This window comes from Lycium barbarum, chromosome 8 (assembly GCF_019175385.1).
Source record: "Lycium barbarum isolate Lr01 chromosome 8, ASM1917538v2, whole genome shotgun sequence".
Taxonomy (NCBI): domain Eukaryota; kingdom Viridiplantae; phylum Streptophyta; class Magnoliopsida; order Solanales; family Solanaceae; genus Lycium; species Lycium barbarum.
Genome location: NC_083344.1, coordinates 125,116,919 through 125,132,046, shown reverse-complemented (window position 1 = coordinate 125,132,046; position 15,128 = coordinate 125,116,919). Strand labels below are relative to the sequence as shown.

General features: G+C 37.3%; 1 protein-coding gene and 1 long non-coding RNA gene across 3 annotated transcripts in view; one reads left to right on the top strand and one right to left on the bottom strand.

Annotated features, from left to right (window-relative positions):
* Window positions 1–13,310, bottom strand: part of LOC132607164 (serine/threonine-protein kinase CTR1-like) — a 32,779-nt gene extending 19,469 nt beyond the window's left edge. Inside the window, exon 1 of one of the 2 annotated variants that reach the window (XM_060321016.1) lies at window positions 12,653–13,310. In XM_060321016.1, the coding sequence (XP_060176999.1) occupies window positions 12,653–13,090 (438 nt within the window). In that variant the 5' untranslated portion in view covers window positions 13,091–13,310. The remainder of the gene's footprint in view (window positions 1–12,652) is intronic. The other variant, XM_060321015.1, reaches the window with a different exon arrangement.
* Window positions 2,405–3,746, top strand: LOC132607166 (uncharacterized). Its single transcript, XR_009570210.1, has 2 exons — window positions 2,405–2,678; window positions 3,528–3,746. It is a non-coding gene; the product is annotated as an uncharacterized LOC132607166 (long non-coding RNA).
* Window positions 13,311–15,128: the final 1,818 nt, after the last annotated feature.

The window sequence follows — 15,128 nt, the reverse complement described above, 5'->3', positions numbered from 1 at the left end:
ACTCCCTACATCTCAAATTATATGTCGCGTCTCTCTTTTACACGCCCCTTAAGAAAACATTGATTAGGATAAGTTATTTATGTCTTAAGATACAATATCCCTGCATTAAATATTTACTCTATTACGGTGTTTGTAGTCTTCAAGAACAATTACACACTACTACGGAGAAGGAAAAAAAATAATTAATTTTGTCTTGCACTTCTAAAATGACAAAAACTCCCTCTGTCAATTTTTACTTGTCATGTATTGACTTGGTAATGTTCCGTTAAATTACGTGTGCCCTTTCCCTAAGCTTTCTAGCCCTAAGTAAGTTATAATGTCATTTCTTATGTTTATTTTGTGTTTTTAGGAATTTGGAGTTGAAGTGTCAAGAATCGCAAAAATTTAGAAAATGACTGTTTTGCTGACCATTTTGCTGAGGGCAGACCATTCTGCTGACCACAGAACACGTAGCAGAATCAGACAGAGAGTTTGGACCATTCTGCTGTCCGCAGAACGGGTCTGCTGGTAGCCAAATGGGAAAAGGACATTTTTGGCAGATTTTGTAAAATGTTTTCTTTGGGCTATAAATAAAACTTTAGACTTATTTCTCTTGCAATCCTGCATTGACTAGGGTCTTATCGGAAACAGCCTCTCTACCCAATAAAGGTAGAGGTAAGGTCTGCGTACATCCTATCCTCCCCAGACCCCACTTGTGGGATTGCACTGGGTATGTTGTTGTTGTTGTTAGCTCATACACTAACTCACAAGAACTCATTCTCCAAGATATTTTGAGAGCTTAGAAGAGGGATAACAAGCTTTGTAGGCTAGGTTTCATCTCCCATCACCTTAGAAGTGAAGATTTGAAGCCATTAATGAGCAATTCTTAAAACTTCATCTCTTTATTTCTTTGCTTTGTATTGTAATATTTAGTGTGAAAGACTTGTTGAGCAGTAATTTGTATTTGACTCATGTTGCTTATGTGATGTTTTATTTACCATTATTTATGAAGAAATCATGTTGTTGCTTTAATTAATCTTGTTCTAGAATGTTTCCAAAGGGATTAGCTAACCCTAGAACTTGCCCATTTACTTTGATTTAAACTCGAGAGAGGCAAATCAAGGTTGGGTTGGATGAATTATCACGATTTGAGGCTTTAACCCTCATCTAATGGGGTTTAATCTAGACACAAAAAATCCTAGTGTAGCCTAGAATTGGAATGTGATTAATGCTTCTTAGCTTGATTCGAGAGAACTGGCTAATATAAACCCGCTAAATAGTCAAGAGACATTAGTGGGTAATTGAGATTCCAAGGCTCAGAATACTTGATTTCAAAATAATTAATTGGGGTGTAGCGTTGCATTGGATCGTTATTGAGTTTAAATTAAATAGCTATGTTCCAAAGCCCCGAATTTTCATAGCTAATTCTCCCCATTAGTTAAGTATTATCTTTATTAATTTTGAAACAAAAATCAAATTAAAATCATTTGGCTTTGCTTAATTGGTGAGAATTCCATGACTAGCTTGATTGCCCTAGATATTGTTCCCTGTGGATTCGACCCGACTCTTAGTGGGGTAAATTATATTGCGACGACCACATACACTTTCTCATTGATGAGTGAATTTGGACGTCATCACTTGGCACACCCCTTAAGAAGTCATAAATAGCATGACAATTTTACTATATCAACTCTGATTATTACTAAGTTGATTGAAATCAATAAAATATACTTTAAAAGTTGTGCAACCACTAACAATTCCTTGAAGCTTCCAACCCAATAATTAATAATAAGGGTAAAATAGGTATAAATGGTAAATTATCTCTTGATTTTCCAAACTTGACAAGTAAAAGTGAATATCTATTTTTAGTATATTGGACAAGTAAAAATGGACGGAAGGAGTACAAAGAAACATTAATTAGGAGGTTTTTCTTTTACTATTTTGCCCTTATTTATGTCTTAAGATATAATCTCTCTTCATCGAATAATTACTCTATTTATGTGTCATCTCCATCAATTGAGGTGTTTGTAATCCTCAAGAACAATTACTACTAAGGACAAAATGGGGGAAAAAAAATTGTCTTGAACTTCTAAAATGACAAATAATTTGAGACAACTATTCAAGAAATCATGACAGATAATTTGAGACGAAGGCAGTACAAAGCTCAAGCACTAATTTTATTTTATTTTTTGAAACCGGTAAAGTGGTCAAGCACTAATTATCTTTTTCCATTTTATCCTTAGTAGTAATTGTTCTTGAAGACTACTAAACACCTCACTAAAGTAAATATTTTTACTATATCAGAAGAGCGGCTTCAAATCAGGATCGACATGGCAGCTTTTGGTCTTTAAATTCTAAATTGAGGGTATTCTGGTCATTCATGTTCTTCTTATTCAACGTGGCATCTACACTTACATCCGCCGCATAAGGGTTCTGGATCTTTTGCTTTTCCAAGTTCTACGCCTTTAGTTCTTTTCCTTCTTCTCAGATTGATCTTACCAATGCTTAGGTTAGTCACTCTTTCATTTTTCTAGCCATATCTTTCGAAATATTCTTATCTCTTTCTTGGTTTAGCAGTAAACAGGCATAATTTGAGAATCACGGTATGGGCTAGCAAAGCAAAATAACCGAGAAAGAGAGGCACACCAATAATCCACCATAACCCCAGCATAGCACCTGAAAGAGGGAATCAAACACAGGTATAATAATCCCTTCATATCTTAAAATTTGAGTTTGTTTTAAAGTCATTTTGCTCGATTATTGCTCTGTTTCAGCTTTGCTTCTTAGTTTCTCCGTCTTTCTGATTTTTTTTTAATTTCTAGATTTCTCCATTTGCTGTTAGGTTTTGGCATTTGTTATACCTATGAGTTGTGCTGAGTTTTTTCTTTTTTGTTCCTTTGTTAGTGATGGGATTTTGATAGATATGTGTAGATTTTTTCTTGGTAGATTATTCTAAATATAAATATTGTCTGCTTATTTGAGTTATTTTTCATTGTGATGTCACTACCTAAGTTGCTCGGACTCGGGTGCGGGTGTCCGATATGGGTGCATATCTAGAGGTCGGATCCTTAATAATCTAAATTTTAAGATTCGGGGATACGGATCCAGTCACGGATACGGGTGCGCGGGGATTCGGCTAAAAATGCCAAATATCTAGAAATAGAGTTAGAAAAATATGTTTAAATTAGGAGGGCATTATGTGAAAAACTTACAAGGTATTCCCCGGGTAAAATATTGATTAGGAGGAGAATCCTAGAAGGAGATCAAAGGAAAAGGACTGACATAGAAATTTCTATATACAAGGTATTTCATTTTCTTTAATTTCACTTTTGTTTTGATTACAGAAATCAGTGTATTCTCTGTCAATTTTGGTCAAAGTATGCATAATCGGTTGACCAGATCTAGTACAGATCCCACACGTCGTGCTGACACGGGTGAAGAGTCCGAGCAACTTAGGTCATTACTATATATGCAGATTAAATAATGTAAAACGTAGTTGAGTGAAAATTCAATTTTTAGTGTTAAGCCTTATTCAGAAAAATATTCAGGGAATAAAGATGTTGCAAGGATATCAAATAAGGATGTAAAAAGGATCACACCTCTGCAAGAATACATGCCGAAGATTATACAACAACAACATACCCAGTGTAATCCACATGCCGAAGATAATATGCCTATGAAAAGGTTAGGTGCTGCGAATTATACAAAGTGTTTCAGAAAACTAGATTCTTGATAGTGTGGAATTACAGATACACGATTTCAGAAAATTCTTCTTTTTTTTTTCCACTTCAATTTTGTGTGCTTTCCTTTAATATCAATGTAATGTTTAATATTCTGCCAAACGAATCAAGGGAACTCAAATTAGTATTTGTTTAAAATGATGGCATGTATGATTTATGAGCATATATGCTCTGGTATTCATACTCATATTCTTTTCCTGTTGGACATATAATGTTTGTAGTCTTAGTTTAATGCCCAGCAATATATAGTAGAAAAATCCAGCCTACTAAGAGTGTAATTATTCGCAAGCAGAGGCGGATTCAAGATTTGGAGGTTCCGGGTACCACACTGCTTTAAAAGTAGACGTGTTACTTTACACAGTTCAAAAAAGAGCAGCCCGGTGCACTAAGCTCCCGCTATGCCAGTAAAAATTTGATCGGTTTGATCAACTCTGGGCTTCAGTTCGAATTAATCATCTTTTCAATTTATATAGATAAATAGAAAAATAATCTTTATAACAAAGAGACATACAGAAGATTTATTTTACAATACATAACTTAAGCTACTTTTAATACACACTGAAGATTTTTTTTCCTAAATGAGCGTTATGGCACGGAACCAAGAGTCAACATACCCATTTCTTTTGTATTTTAATAACCATTTAAATAAAAACAAAGCAACTTATAAAATTAAAGATAAGAGCAACAACGAGGGAGAAGCTGAGGCAGCTGAGGAAGGTCAATTACTAAAATTTGACAAAGGGCGAAAAGAAGATACTATTAGACAAATTTAAATTCAAAATGCTCCCAGACACAGATCCCGAGGTAAGCAGAAATACACCCAGATCTGATTCTCTCTCTCCTCAAACCACCACCACAGCCCTCACTCCACCATGACTTTTGTTTCTCTCCCCTCCATAGCCTCCACCAACAGCTTTCCCTTTTTGCTTACTCTCTCCTCCAAATCTTTTCAGATCTTCTTCTTCACAGCACCGGCGACTCTCTATCAGCCCCCGAAATATAACCGGAGACATCGGCGACCTCTGTCAGTGCCGGGAACTTTTTCCGGCGACTCAAACAGTAACTCCGGCAACTCAAACAGTAACTCCGGCGACTAAAACAGACTCCACCGGCGACTTCTGATAGTGCCGGCGAACACCTCAAAAAAAAAAGTTGTCTTTTCAGTGACTTTCCAGTAGAAACATGCAGGGCGCTAACCTTTTTTTCATCAGTAGGGATAAATCCTTTGAACTCAGGAATACGAGGGACAAATATTATAACTGGTTTTCATTAATAGAAAGGGGAAAAAGATACACAAGCAAGATCAATATGGATACTCAAAACTTGAGATGGGTGTGCGAAGCGCTTATTCAAGCATCAAAAGGTACTGGTTGATTATATAGAAGGTGGGGAAGGAAGCAACAACACAATCTTTTCAGAGTTTACCAAAACTTCAATGTTTATGGTAGATTTGTTCGCATAGAGGTTTGGCATGGTTCATCTAAAGCAGCAGTGATAATCCCTGAGATCAGCCTCAACAGTGGATGGTCAGATATTGCAAAGAAAATCCTCCGTTTTCTGGGAGAATTCAGCAAAGCAGAGCCATTGCTTCCTCCTCCCCCATTGACAAAATCTTATCGTGCGGCTGCTAGCATTGAGAGATGGCCAGAAATAAGTCAAGGAACGAATAAAGGAGAATGGAATGAAAAGCATCCTCTGCATAGGAGCTTGGTTGGCACCTTCAATGATCCATTTCACCACAGTCCCAATCCCGAAACTATTCAGAAATGGTTCATTAGTAGATGGAGAGTTACTGCTGGAATCAAAGTCATACCTTTAGACCACAATCAGTTCCTCTTTGAGCTTCCTTCCAGGCAAGAGGCAATAAGGGTACAGGCAGGGAATTGGTTCTGGAACGGAAGACATCTTTCTTTATCTTGGTGGTCGCATGACATTTTTTCATTACAATCTGGTAACCGTTCGGAAAACATATGGCTGAAAGTTTTTGGAATCCCCCTAAATGCTTGGTCAATGGACACTTTTGAGCATATAGGGGCTCGTTGAGGGGGTTTTATCGGTGTTGATGAAGATACGAAGAACAGAACCCACCTGATCTGGGCTCGTATTTGCGTCAAAAAATCAGTCATGAAGTTTCCGGCAAGTTTGAATTTTGAATTTGATGACAGGATCTTCGAATTGCCAATAATTAAGGAAATCCGGTCTTTTTCTTTACCTGCTGGTCTTTCAACTGGTTTGCCTGAGGCTGGTAATAAGATGGGGTCAAACTCTTTCTCAGTTCCACGTGCTAATACCATTAATGATTCACATGTCACACATGTGGAAGAACCTGTGGAGAAAAGAAGAAATTCGAAGGATTTAAACACAAATAGGCCGGCCTTAATTTCTTCTAATAATCAAGGTAGTAAGAAACACTACAAAGGGAGAACTTCATTAGCTTTGAACAGCGGTTACTACACTAAAGGCCCACTTACAAGCAAACACTTCAAGCAACAGAAAAAGAAGCAAGTGTGGAGATCATCTGTACCAAAGTTGGACCCATGCTGCTTCAGAGCTTCATCTTCCTTGAATGCTTCATTCTCTTTTGATCCTTTTGAACTAGAAATTCAAGCTTCCAGTCTCAGGGATTTAGAACCCATGGAGGGGACACTATCCGAGCCTGAAGCAGATGATGGAGCAGACAACGCAGGACACTCGATGGATCCTCATATACCCAAACCGATACTCTCAGTAATGTCAGTGACAGATAAATCTGACTCTGGTATCTCATCTCAGTCCTTCAACAGTTTTCTTCCTTTGCCTTGGCATGATCCACAAATTCAAACTATTGATATCCCTGATGTGGTGGAAACCTCAAAATGGACGAAGTTGACAATGATGAAGGCTTGCAAAGTGTTGGGGGTAAATGTTGCTGGGTTTGAACATGAACTTCTGGGAATTATTCTGAGAATGGAGGAAAGAAGAAAGTGCAAATTCTTGAGCAAAAAAATAAAACAGGAGAATTAAAGAAAGGAAAAAGCAAAGCAGATATTGAACTTAAAAGATTGGATTGGGGTCTCCATGACGAGAGTGGGAAGAAAGAAAGGGGCAGGTCTCACAAGGCTCATTCCAGATGAGAGTTAAAACACTCAGTTGGAATGTGCAGGGTCTCAACAATAAAGACAAAAGAAGCACTTTGAAATCTCTTATTCATAAGTGGGGAGTTGATATTATTTGCCTGCAGGAAACCAAAATAGAGACATGGAATCCATCTCTAATCAGGCAAATTTGGGGAAACAGATGGATCTCTTGGGCAGAAGTCAAAGCAATTGGTACTAAAGGAGGGATATTAATAATGTGGGACAAAAGAGCTTGGAAATGTGTTGATTTTGAAGCAGGAGCCTTTTCTTTATCATGTAGATTTGAAAGTCTTGCTGAGGACTTCAAATGGGTTTTTACTAGCGTCTATGGCCCTCATACCAATCCAGAAAGGGAGGATCTTTGGCTCGAGTTAGCTTCTATCAGGGGATTGTGGTCCGACCTATGGGTCATAGGAGGGGATTTCAATGTGTGAAGATTTGTGGGGGAAAGATTGAACTGTGTTAGAAGATCAAAGGCGATGCTGGGCTTCTCCAACACTATTCTGGACCTGGATTTGATTGACCCTCCACTTCAAGGAGCACAATTTACCTGGTCAAGAGGGGAGGAGTCTCTCCAATCCTCTAGAATTGACAGGTTCCTTATCTCAACAGAATGGAGTGAGCTGTTCAATGCTATCAAACAATACACTTTGCCTAGAGTTTTTTCTGATCATAAACCAATTATCCTGGAAAGTGGGGATTGGGAGGCCACACCTTCTTATTTCAAATTTGAAAACATGTGGCTTCAAGCTGAGGGTTTCATGGACATGATAGAAGGATGGTGGATTTCTTACACTGTACTAGGCACCCCAGACTTTGTGCTAATGCAGAAACTAAAGAATCTCAAGAAAGACATTACTAAATGGAATAGAGAGATCTATGGAAAAATTGAGGCTCAAAGGAACAAGGCACTCAAAGAACTTGGAAAGCTGAACCAGTTAGCTGAGCTCAGAACTCTATCTACATAAGAGAAAGGTCAGACATTGAATCTTAAGCTTGAACTTCAGCAAATAGCAACTGCTGAAGAGATCTCATGGAGACAAAAATCAAGATGTTTATGGTTGAAAGAGGGGGATAAGAATACAAAGTTTTTCCAAAGAATGGCCAACTCTCATAGAAAGGGTAATACCATTGACAGACTCAAAATAGGGAATGAAGTAATTGAAGATAAAGAAAGGATCAAGAATGGTATTCTGGAGTACTATCAACAAATCTACAAAGAGACTGAATCTTGGAGACCCTCAGCTGTCTTTGAAGGTCTGTCAAGTCTCAACACAGTTGATAAAGAGGATCTTGAACTTCCTTTCACCGAAGTGGAGATCTCAGAAGCTCATGACTTGTGCCCCTGACAAAGCTCCAGGCCCTGATGGTTTCACTATGGCCTTCTTTCAGAAATCATGGAACTTCATCAAAGCAGACCTGCTAGCAGCTTTTAATTTCTTTCATCAGAACTGCCAAATGGTGAGATCATGCAATGCCTCTTTCATTGCTCTTATCCCAAAGAAGAAAGGGGTCGCAGAGCTTAGAGATTATTGGCCTATAAGTCTTATAGGCAGTGTCTACAAATTGCTGGCCAAAACTCTAGCTAAGAGGCTGGGAAAAGTGGTGGATTCCTTAGTTTCTGGACAGCAGAATGCTTTTATGAAGAATAGGCAGATCACTGATGCATCTATGATTGCCAATGAAGTGCTAGACTGGAAAATTAAAAGTGCAGAGACTGGGATCCTATGCAAATTAGATATTGAGAAAGCTTTTGATCAGCTTAACTGGGCTTATTTAGTAAACATTTTGAAGCAAATGGGTTTCGGGGAAAGGTGGATAAGGTGGATTTATTTCTGTATTTCGACAGTGAAGTTTTCAATTCTGGTGAACAGAAGTCCAGTTGGGTTTTTCTCTTCTCAAAAAGGACTCAGGCAGGGGGATCCATTGTCCCCTTTCCTTTTTATCATTGCGATGGAAGGATTATCTCAACTGTTAGCAAAGGCCAAAGAACTCCAGTGGATTCAAGGGTTCCAAGTGGGCAGAAATCCTTCCACCTCAGTATCGGTCTCTCATCTACTATATGCAGATGACACCCTTATATTTTGTGGAGTTGATTGTCAGCAGGTCTCTAATCTCAACACTACCCTCATGATCTTTGAGGCCATCTCTGGACTTCATATCAATATGCTTAAGAGCACTATATATCCAGTGAATGAAGTGGCCAACCTAGAAGCTCTTGCTGATATACTTAGCTGCAAAACAGGCTCCTTTCCCACCACCTACTTGGGACTTCCTTTGGGTGCTAAATTCAAATCATCTGGGATGTGGAGTGGGGTCATTGAAAGAATGGAGAAAAAACTAGCCACTTGGCAGATGCAATACCTATCATTGGGTGGTAGGCTTACCCTCATCAACAGTGTCCTAAACAGCATCCCTACTTACTGTATGTCACTCTTCCCTATGCCAAGCTCAGTTCTAAAGCAAATTGACAGTCTCAGAAGGAAATTTCTATGAAAAGGTAACAGTGTTACTCATAAATTCTCTTTGGTTAAATGGCAATCAGTTATTCAACCCAAAGGCCAAGGGGGGCTGGGAATCAGAAATCTTAAGCTTCATAACAACAGCCTACTCATGAAGTGGCTTTGGAGATATGGTCAAAATGAGGCAGGGTACTGGAAGGAAATTATCAAAGTTAAATATGGTATTCAAGACCACTGGACTGCAAAGAAAAGCAATGAACCACATGGTGTTGGAGTATGGAAACACATCAGTAGTCTCCAAGAGGAATTCTTCAAGGCTGTCTCATTCAAGGCTGGAAATGGGCTTAAGATCAGATTTTGGCAGGACAAATAGCTCGGGGACACTTTAGTAAGAGACTCATTTCCCTCACTATTTCTGATAGCTTCTAACAAAGAAGCAACATTAGCTCAATATAGAGATAACAACTGCTGGACACCAATTTTAAGGAGAAACTTACAGGATTGGGAAGTTGATGATTTTCTTTCTCTGTTACAAAGATTGGAACAATGTATTCTGGTGGCTGAATCTCAGGACAGAATCCTCTGGGGCAATTCTAAGGAAAAGATTTTCACTGTGAAGGAATGTTACAACTGGAGCTCCCAAAATAGCCTTTTAGAGGTTTGGCCTTGGAAGCTTGTATGGAGAACCAGACAGCCTCTCAGAGTTACTTGCTTCATTTGGACTGCACTGAAGGAAGCATGCCTAACACAAGACAATCTTAGGAGGAGAGGTGTAATCGTCGTTAACATGTGTGCCATGTGCAAGCAGGCCAATGAAAGTGTCAACCATCTATTTTTGCACTGCCCTGCAGCAGCTAGACTCTGGTATTTCTTCTACTCTATGCTTGGTCTCCAATGGGCAATGCCTTTCAACATCAAAGATGCCTACGCTAGCTGGATACTCTGGAGAGTTGACAAATCCATTAAAAGAATCTGGAGAATGATTCCAGCAGTAATTTTTTGGAACCTATGGAAGGAGAGAAACAGCAGATGCTTTGAAGGAATCTCAACCCCTATTTGCTCCCTAAAGTCTAGGTGTTTAGCTAGTCTTTATAGTTGGCATTTTTTTGCTCCTGTAAACAGTGTGGGTAACTTTCTAGATTTTGTTAGCTCCCTTTCTCTAGTTCGGTAGAGATGGACTATCTTTAGATTGCTTTTCTACAAGTTTTTGCTGAGTCTGCTTCATGTTTCTGTTTGAAGCAGCTTTTCACCTATCTGTAACCTTGCATCTTCTTGATGCTTTACTAATGAAATTTTATTACTTTACCAAAAAAAAGGAAGGAAACTATTTTTTTTTTTAAACATTTGTAGGAGGAAGGAAGGAAACTATTTACTACTATATCTTATGCTTAAAATAATAAGGAAGAAAAAGAAAATCAACAAAAGTTACTAAAAGAGGCCAACAAAGATTGGTGTAACCGCGTGAGGTTAACGCATACTCAAAATGTTTTAAAAAGTGAAGCTAATAGGATTCGAACTTGAGTCTCCAGTGTGGGGAAACTGACATTTAGCCACTGGCACCTTGCACTTACTTGTTACTCCGGGTGGAAGGAAGCTTATTTATCTAAATCTTGATACATATAAACATGCACATACAGAGTTTAAACCGAGGCGTCCGAGTGCCGTGGCATCCCCACACTAACACATAGATCCGTCCCTGTTTGCAAGGCAACTGCCAAACATTCCTGAGCAATAAAGCTCTTTTTAATAGTACCAGTTTCAAAAAAAAAAAAAAAAACTGAGAAATAGAGCATTATCTTGTGGTGGACATGTATGGACCTTGAGATATTCTTTTAATATTCAAACTTTAGTTATGCAACCAAGGGAAAGAGCTTATATTTCCCAAGATGATATGTGAAAGTTCATTTTTAATAAAGATAAATGCAGCCGTGTATCAGTATTCTGCTATTTAGCACAAAATTGCACCACTCCAAACAAAATCCTTAAGAAATATTATCAATTCTTTGCTATGATTTTGATAGTGCTGCACCACAATGTCAAGCTTGGAGAAGCAAACTAAATTGCCATGCTAGCAAGTTAAGAGAATTTAGTGACACTTTCACTGAGGAGATAAAAATGGTGCACAAGTCTTTTCTAATCTTTTGTCTATGACCTATCTTTAGAGGATGTTTCGGAAGTACGTGTCTGTATCTTTTTTAAACTGCTCACATGTGTGTGTTTAGTTCTTGTTTATCATCTTGGGTTATTAGTGTATTTCAGCGTGGCTTATGTAGAAGCCAAATGAAGAAAAAGAAGGTTGTAAAGAGTCAAGTTTCAATTTAAGCATCCAGGGATGTTCAGATCCCTAAAGTGATCTTACTGAATTGTATATTTATATGTTCTGTGTAGAAAAAAGATGTTTGCTTAATCATAGCGTCCTTTAGTACTTTTGGAATTATCAATATTCTTTTCACTTGCAAGAATGTGTTTTAAAATTATTTTTGATGACATATGTGTTTTAAAATTATATACACGTATAATTTTATTCCAGCACATAAGTAATCATAACTTTTAACCCCCTGCCGAATTCGCTCTTCTAATATTGTAAAGTTTTGGGCCGGTGTATCTTAAGACCTAAATGAAGGTAAAATAGTAAAGCAATAAACGTCGTCTTATCCACAATCGATGTGATATTGATTCAACTGATGCAAAAGAATCATCTGAATCTTGGGATGCCGCCAATGCATCAGTCACAGGATCCAAGAAGTTGGGATTATCAGCACACGTTGCTTCATTAGAAAGCCGCCAACGCTAATTGCAACTGATAACTCTCCTCATTGAATATTTACTTTATTTATGTCTTAAGATATCATCTCTCCTAATTGAATATTTACTCTATTTGTGTCTTAAGATATCATCTCGGTGTTTGTAATATTCAAGAACAATTACTACTAAGGGTAAAATGAGGAAAAAATAATTAATTTTGCTTTTAACTTCTAAAATTACAAATAATTTAAGACAATTAATTATAGAAATCACGACAAATAATTTCAGATAACTATTTTTACAAATCAACGACGACAACATACCTGGTGTAATCCCACAAGTTGGGGTCTAGGGAGGATAGGACGCACCCACGCACGCAGACCTTACCTCTAACTATTTCTAGAAATCACCACAAATAATTTAAGACAACCAATCTAGAAATTCCCTTTTTCTTTGAGCCAAGGGTTATCAGAAACAGCCTCTCTACCTTCCAAGCTAGCAGTAAGGTCTGCACACACTCTAACCTCCTCATACCCCAATTTTAGAAATCACGACAGATAATTTGAGACGGAGGGAGTACAAAAGTCATCAAGCAATAAAAACATCTTACCCACAACCGATGCGACATTGATTCAACTGAAGCAGACGAATCATCTAAATCTCGTGTTGCCGCCAATGCATCAGTAACAGAATCCAAAAAATTCGGATTATCAACACACGTTGCTTCATTAGAAAGCCGTATCGCCAACGCTAATTGCAACTGATAACTCTCTTCCGTTTGCTGTGCCCAACTCCTCACCGCCGCCGATGAACCGCCGCCGCCGCCGCCGTCATTAGCCACGTAGGTCTCACCGGAAATAGAGCTATTACCGAAACTACCCTCACTTGATTGCCTGTTCGACCCGATCGAACCGGGTAGTAAGGGAAATGACCCGACCCGGTTGTGTGATTGTAACATCATGTGGTGGTGGTGATCGTTTAAGTCCCAATTATCATCAGGGATTTGATTTAATAAAGTGTAATTTGATCTTCTACTAGACATTTCCATAATCAATTGTTTAATTTAGAAAATCCCTAGCAACTACTGTCATTACACTGTAGCGGTGCAGTTTTTCTCTAGATTTTCTCACACTGAGAAAGAGGAAAGGAGAAAATGGTGGATGTATTTTGTAATGTTCTGGGAACTTTGTATGTGTGTAGACAATTACTGTTACTCGTTTGGCTGAGGAACAAGTTATTCCACTCTCCGTGTAAAATAAGACGACTAATTTCAAAATTAGTTATCTCGTAATTTTATTTCAATCAAATATGAGATAAGATAATATTAAATTCTTATTCCAAAATTATTTTTGCTTCTCCGTTATACCAAACGATCCCTTAGTATTAAAGGAGAATTGCTGGGCTTACTAGTTATAGCGAGTGGGGCTGTTTGGTCATGAGGCGGAAAGATGCAGAGTTTTTGGCTTTTATTCTCTAGTCTATTCATAAAGTTAATTCATTTTTTTTACTGTATTAGGAGCATGAGTTTGGAGGTGGTTTCGTCATCCACCTCAACTCATGTAAAGAAAAAGAAAAAAAGGATCCCATATTAAATAATTAATTAATATTAAAAAAAAAGTGGATTTCATATTAAAAAATCAAATAATATCAAAAAAAAAGTTGACCTCATATTAAAAAATCAAATAATATTCATGTAATTCCCAACGTATCTCTCATTAAGTCAATAATGGTGGATTCATTCAGTTGGATTTCTATACCACGCTTTGCAGCATTTTTGAATGATTGTCCAAAAAAAGTGACCCCCATATCTCTTCCTCCAACCTCCGTAGCTTTTTTAGTACTCCTGTAGTACTAATATTCAATAGACAGAGAAAGTACAAGTAAGGATTACTTTTTCAAAAGTAGTTCTGAATATATTATTATCAAGCTTCATTTTTTAAAAGTTACTATTACAACTGATTACGTTTTGTAGTTCCATGAGTGATATCTTACCTTACCAACTGTAATTCTATAAGCAAATTAATTGAATATTGTTACAACTGATAAAATAAATTACTCGGATATTTGTTGCAGTACTGTTTAATATCCTAAAAAGAAACTAAGATGGGTATTACATTCTCAAAAGGCATTTTCCGATGTCTTAAGTTTTTAATTATATACGGAGCACCATAATAGCCAAAATAATTTATTAGTACATACTTATGATAGGTTAAGTAAAAAAAAAAAAAGATAGAAATCTTATACCGCATCTATGCCCATGTGGCCATGTTATATGACACAATATATATAATCACCATATGTATAAAAAGTTTCACGTTTTAGCCTAGGGGAATGGTAGTTCAAATGATGTTTCCGTGTTTAGAAGTAGTTAAAAATTCAATAAGTTTTGAAATTCTGGTTCAAATTTGATTAACGCGTAGTTTAAAAAGTGTCTATTAGCTTTTTTCTTAAATAAAGCCACATAAAATGAAACAAAGAAATAACATCATGGCACAAATTATTGAACCCGTGCTCCCAAAATTTCTATCTTTACATACGTGACTTTCAAGAAATATTGTAGAATATATCAATTCTTTTTATAATTGCATAAAAATAAAACTATAAATATATGTTGGGCCTGTGCTGACACGGACTCTTATATCTAGTAATTATATAAGCGGACACTTATTTTGAATAAAAATTAAAAAATTGAGTGGACATTTATTTGGAGCAGGAGAAAATATCAATCATCTAAATAATTGAAACCAATCAAATATTTTTAGAAGTTTCTTAGAAGTTTTTAACTCAATGTAATCAATAATAGCAGCTGTCGTTACACTGTAGTTGTGCTCTCTCTCTCTCTCAATTTTCTCACACTAAGAAAGAAGAAAGGAGAAAATGGCTGTATTTTGTAAATATTCTGCGAATTTAATGGTGTCTAGTAGTAGTACTATTAAAGAAGACTTGCTGGGTTGACTAGTTGTAGCAGGTACCGTTGTTCGGTCATGCGGCGGAAAGATACAGAGAATTTTGTGCATGAAAACGTGGAAGGTGGGCTTCTGAAGGATACTCTTGTTTTTTCCTTTTCTCGTGAACTGAGCTTTAAC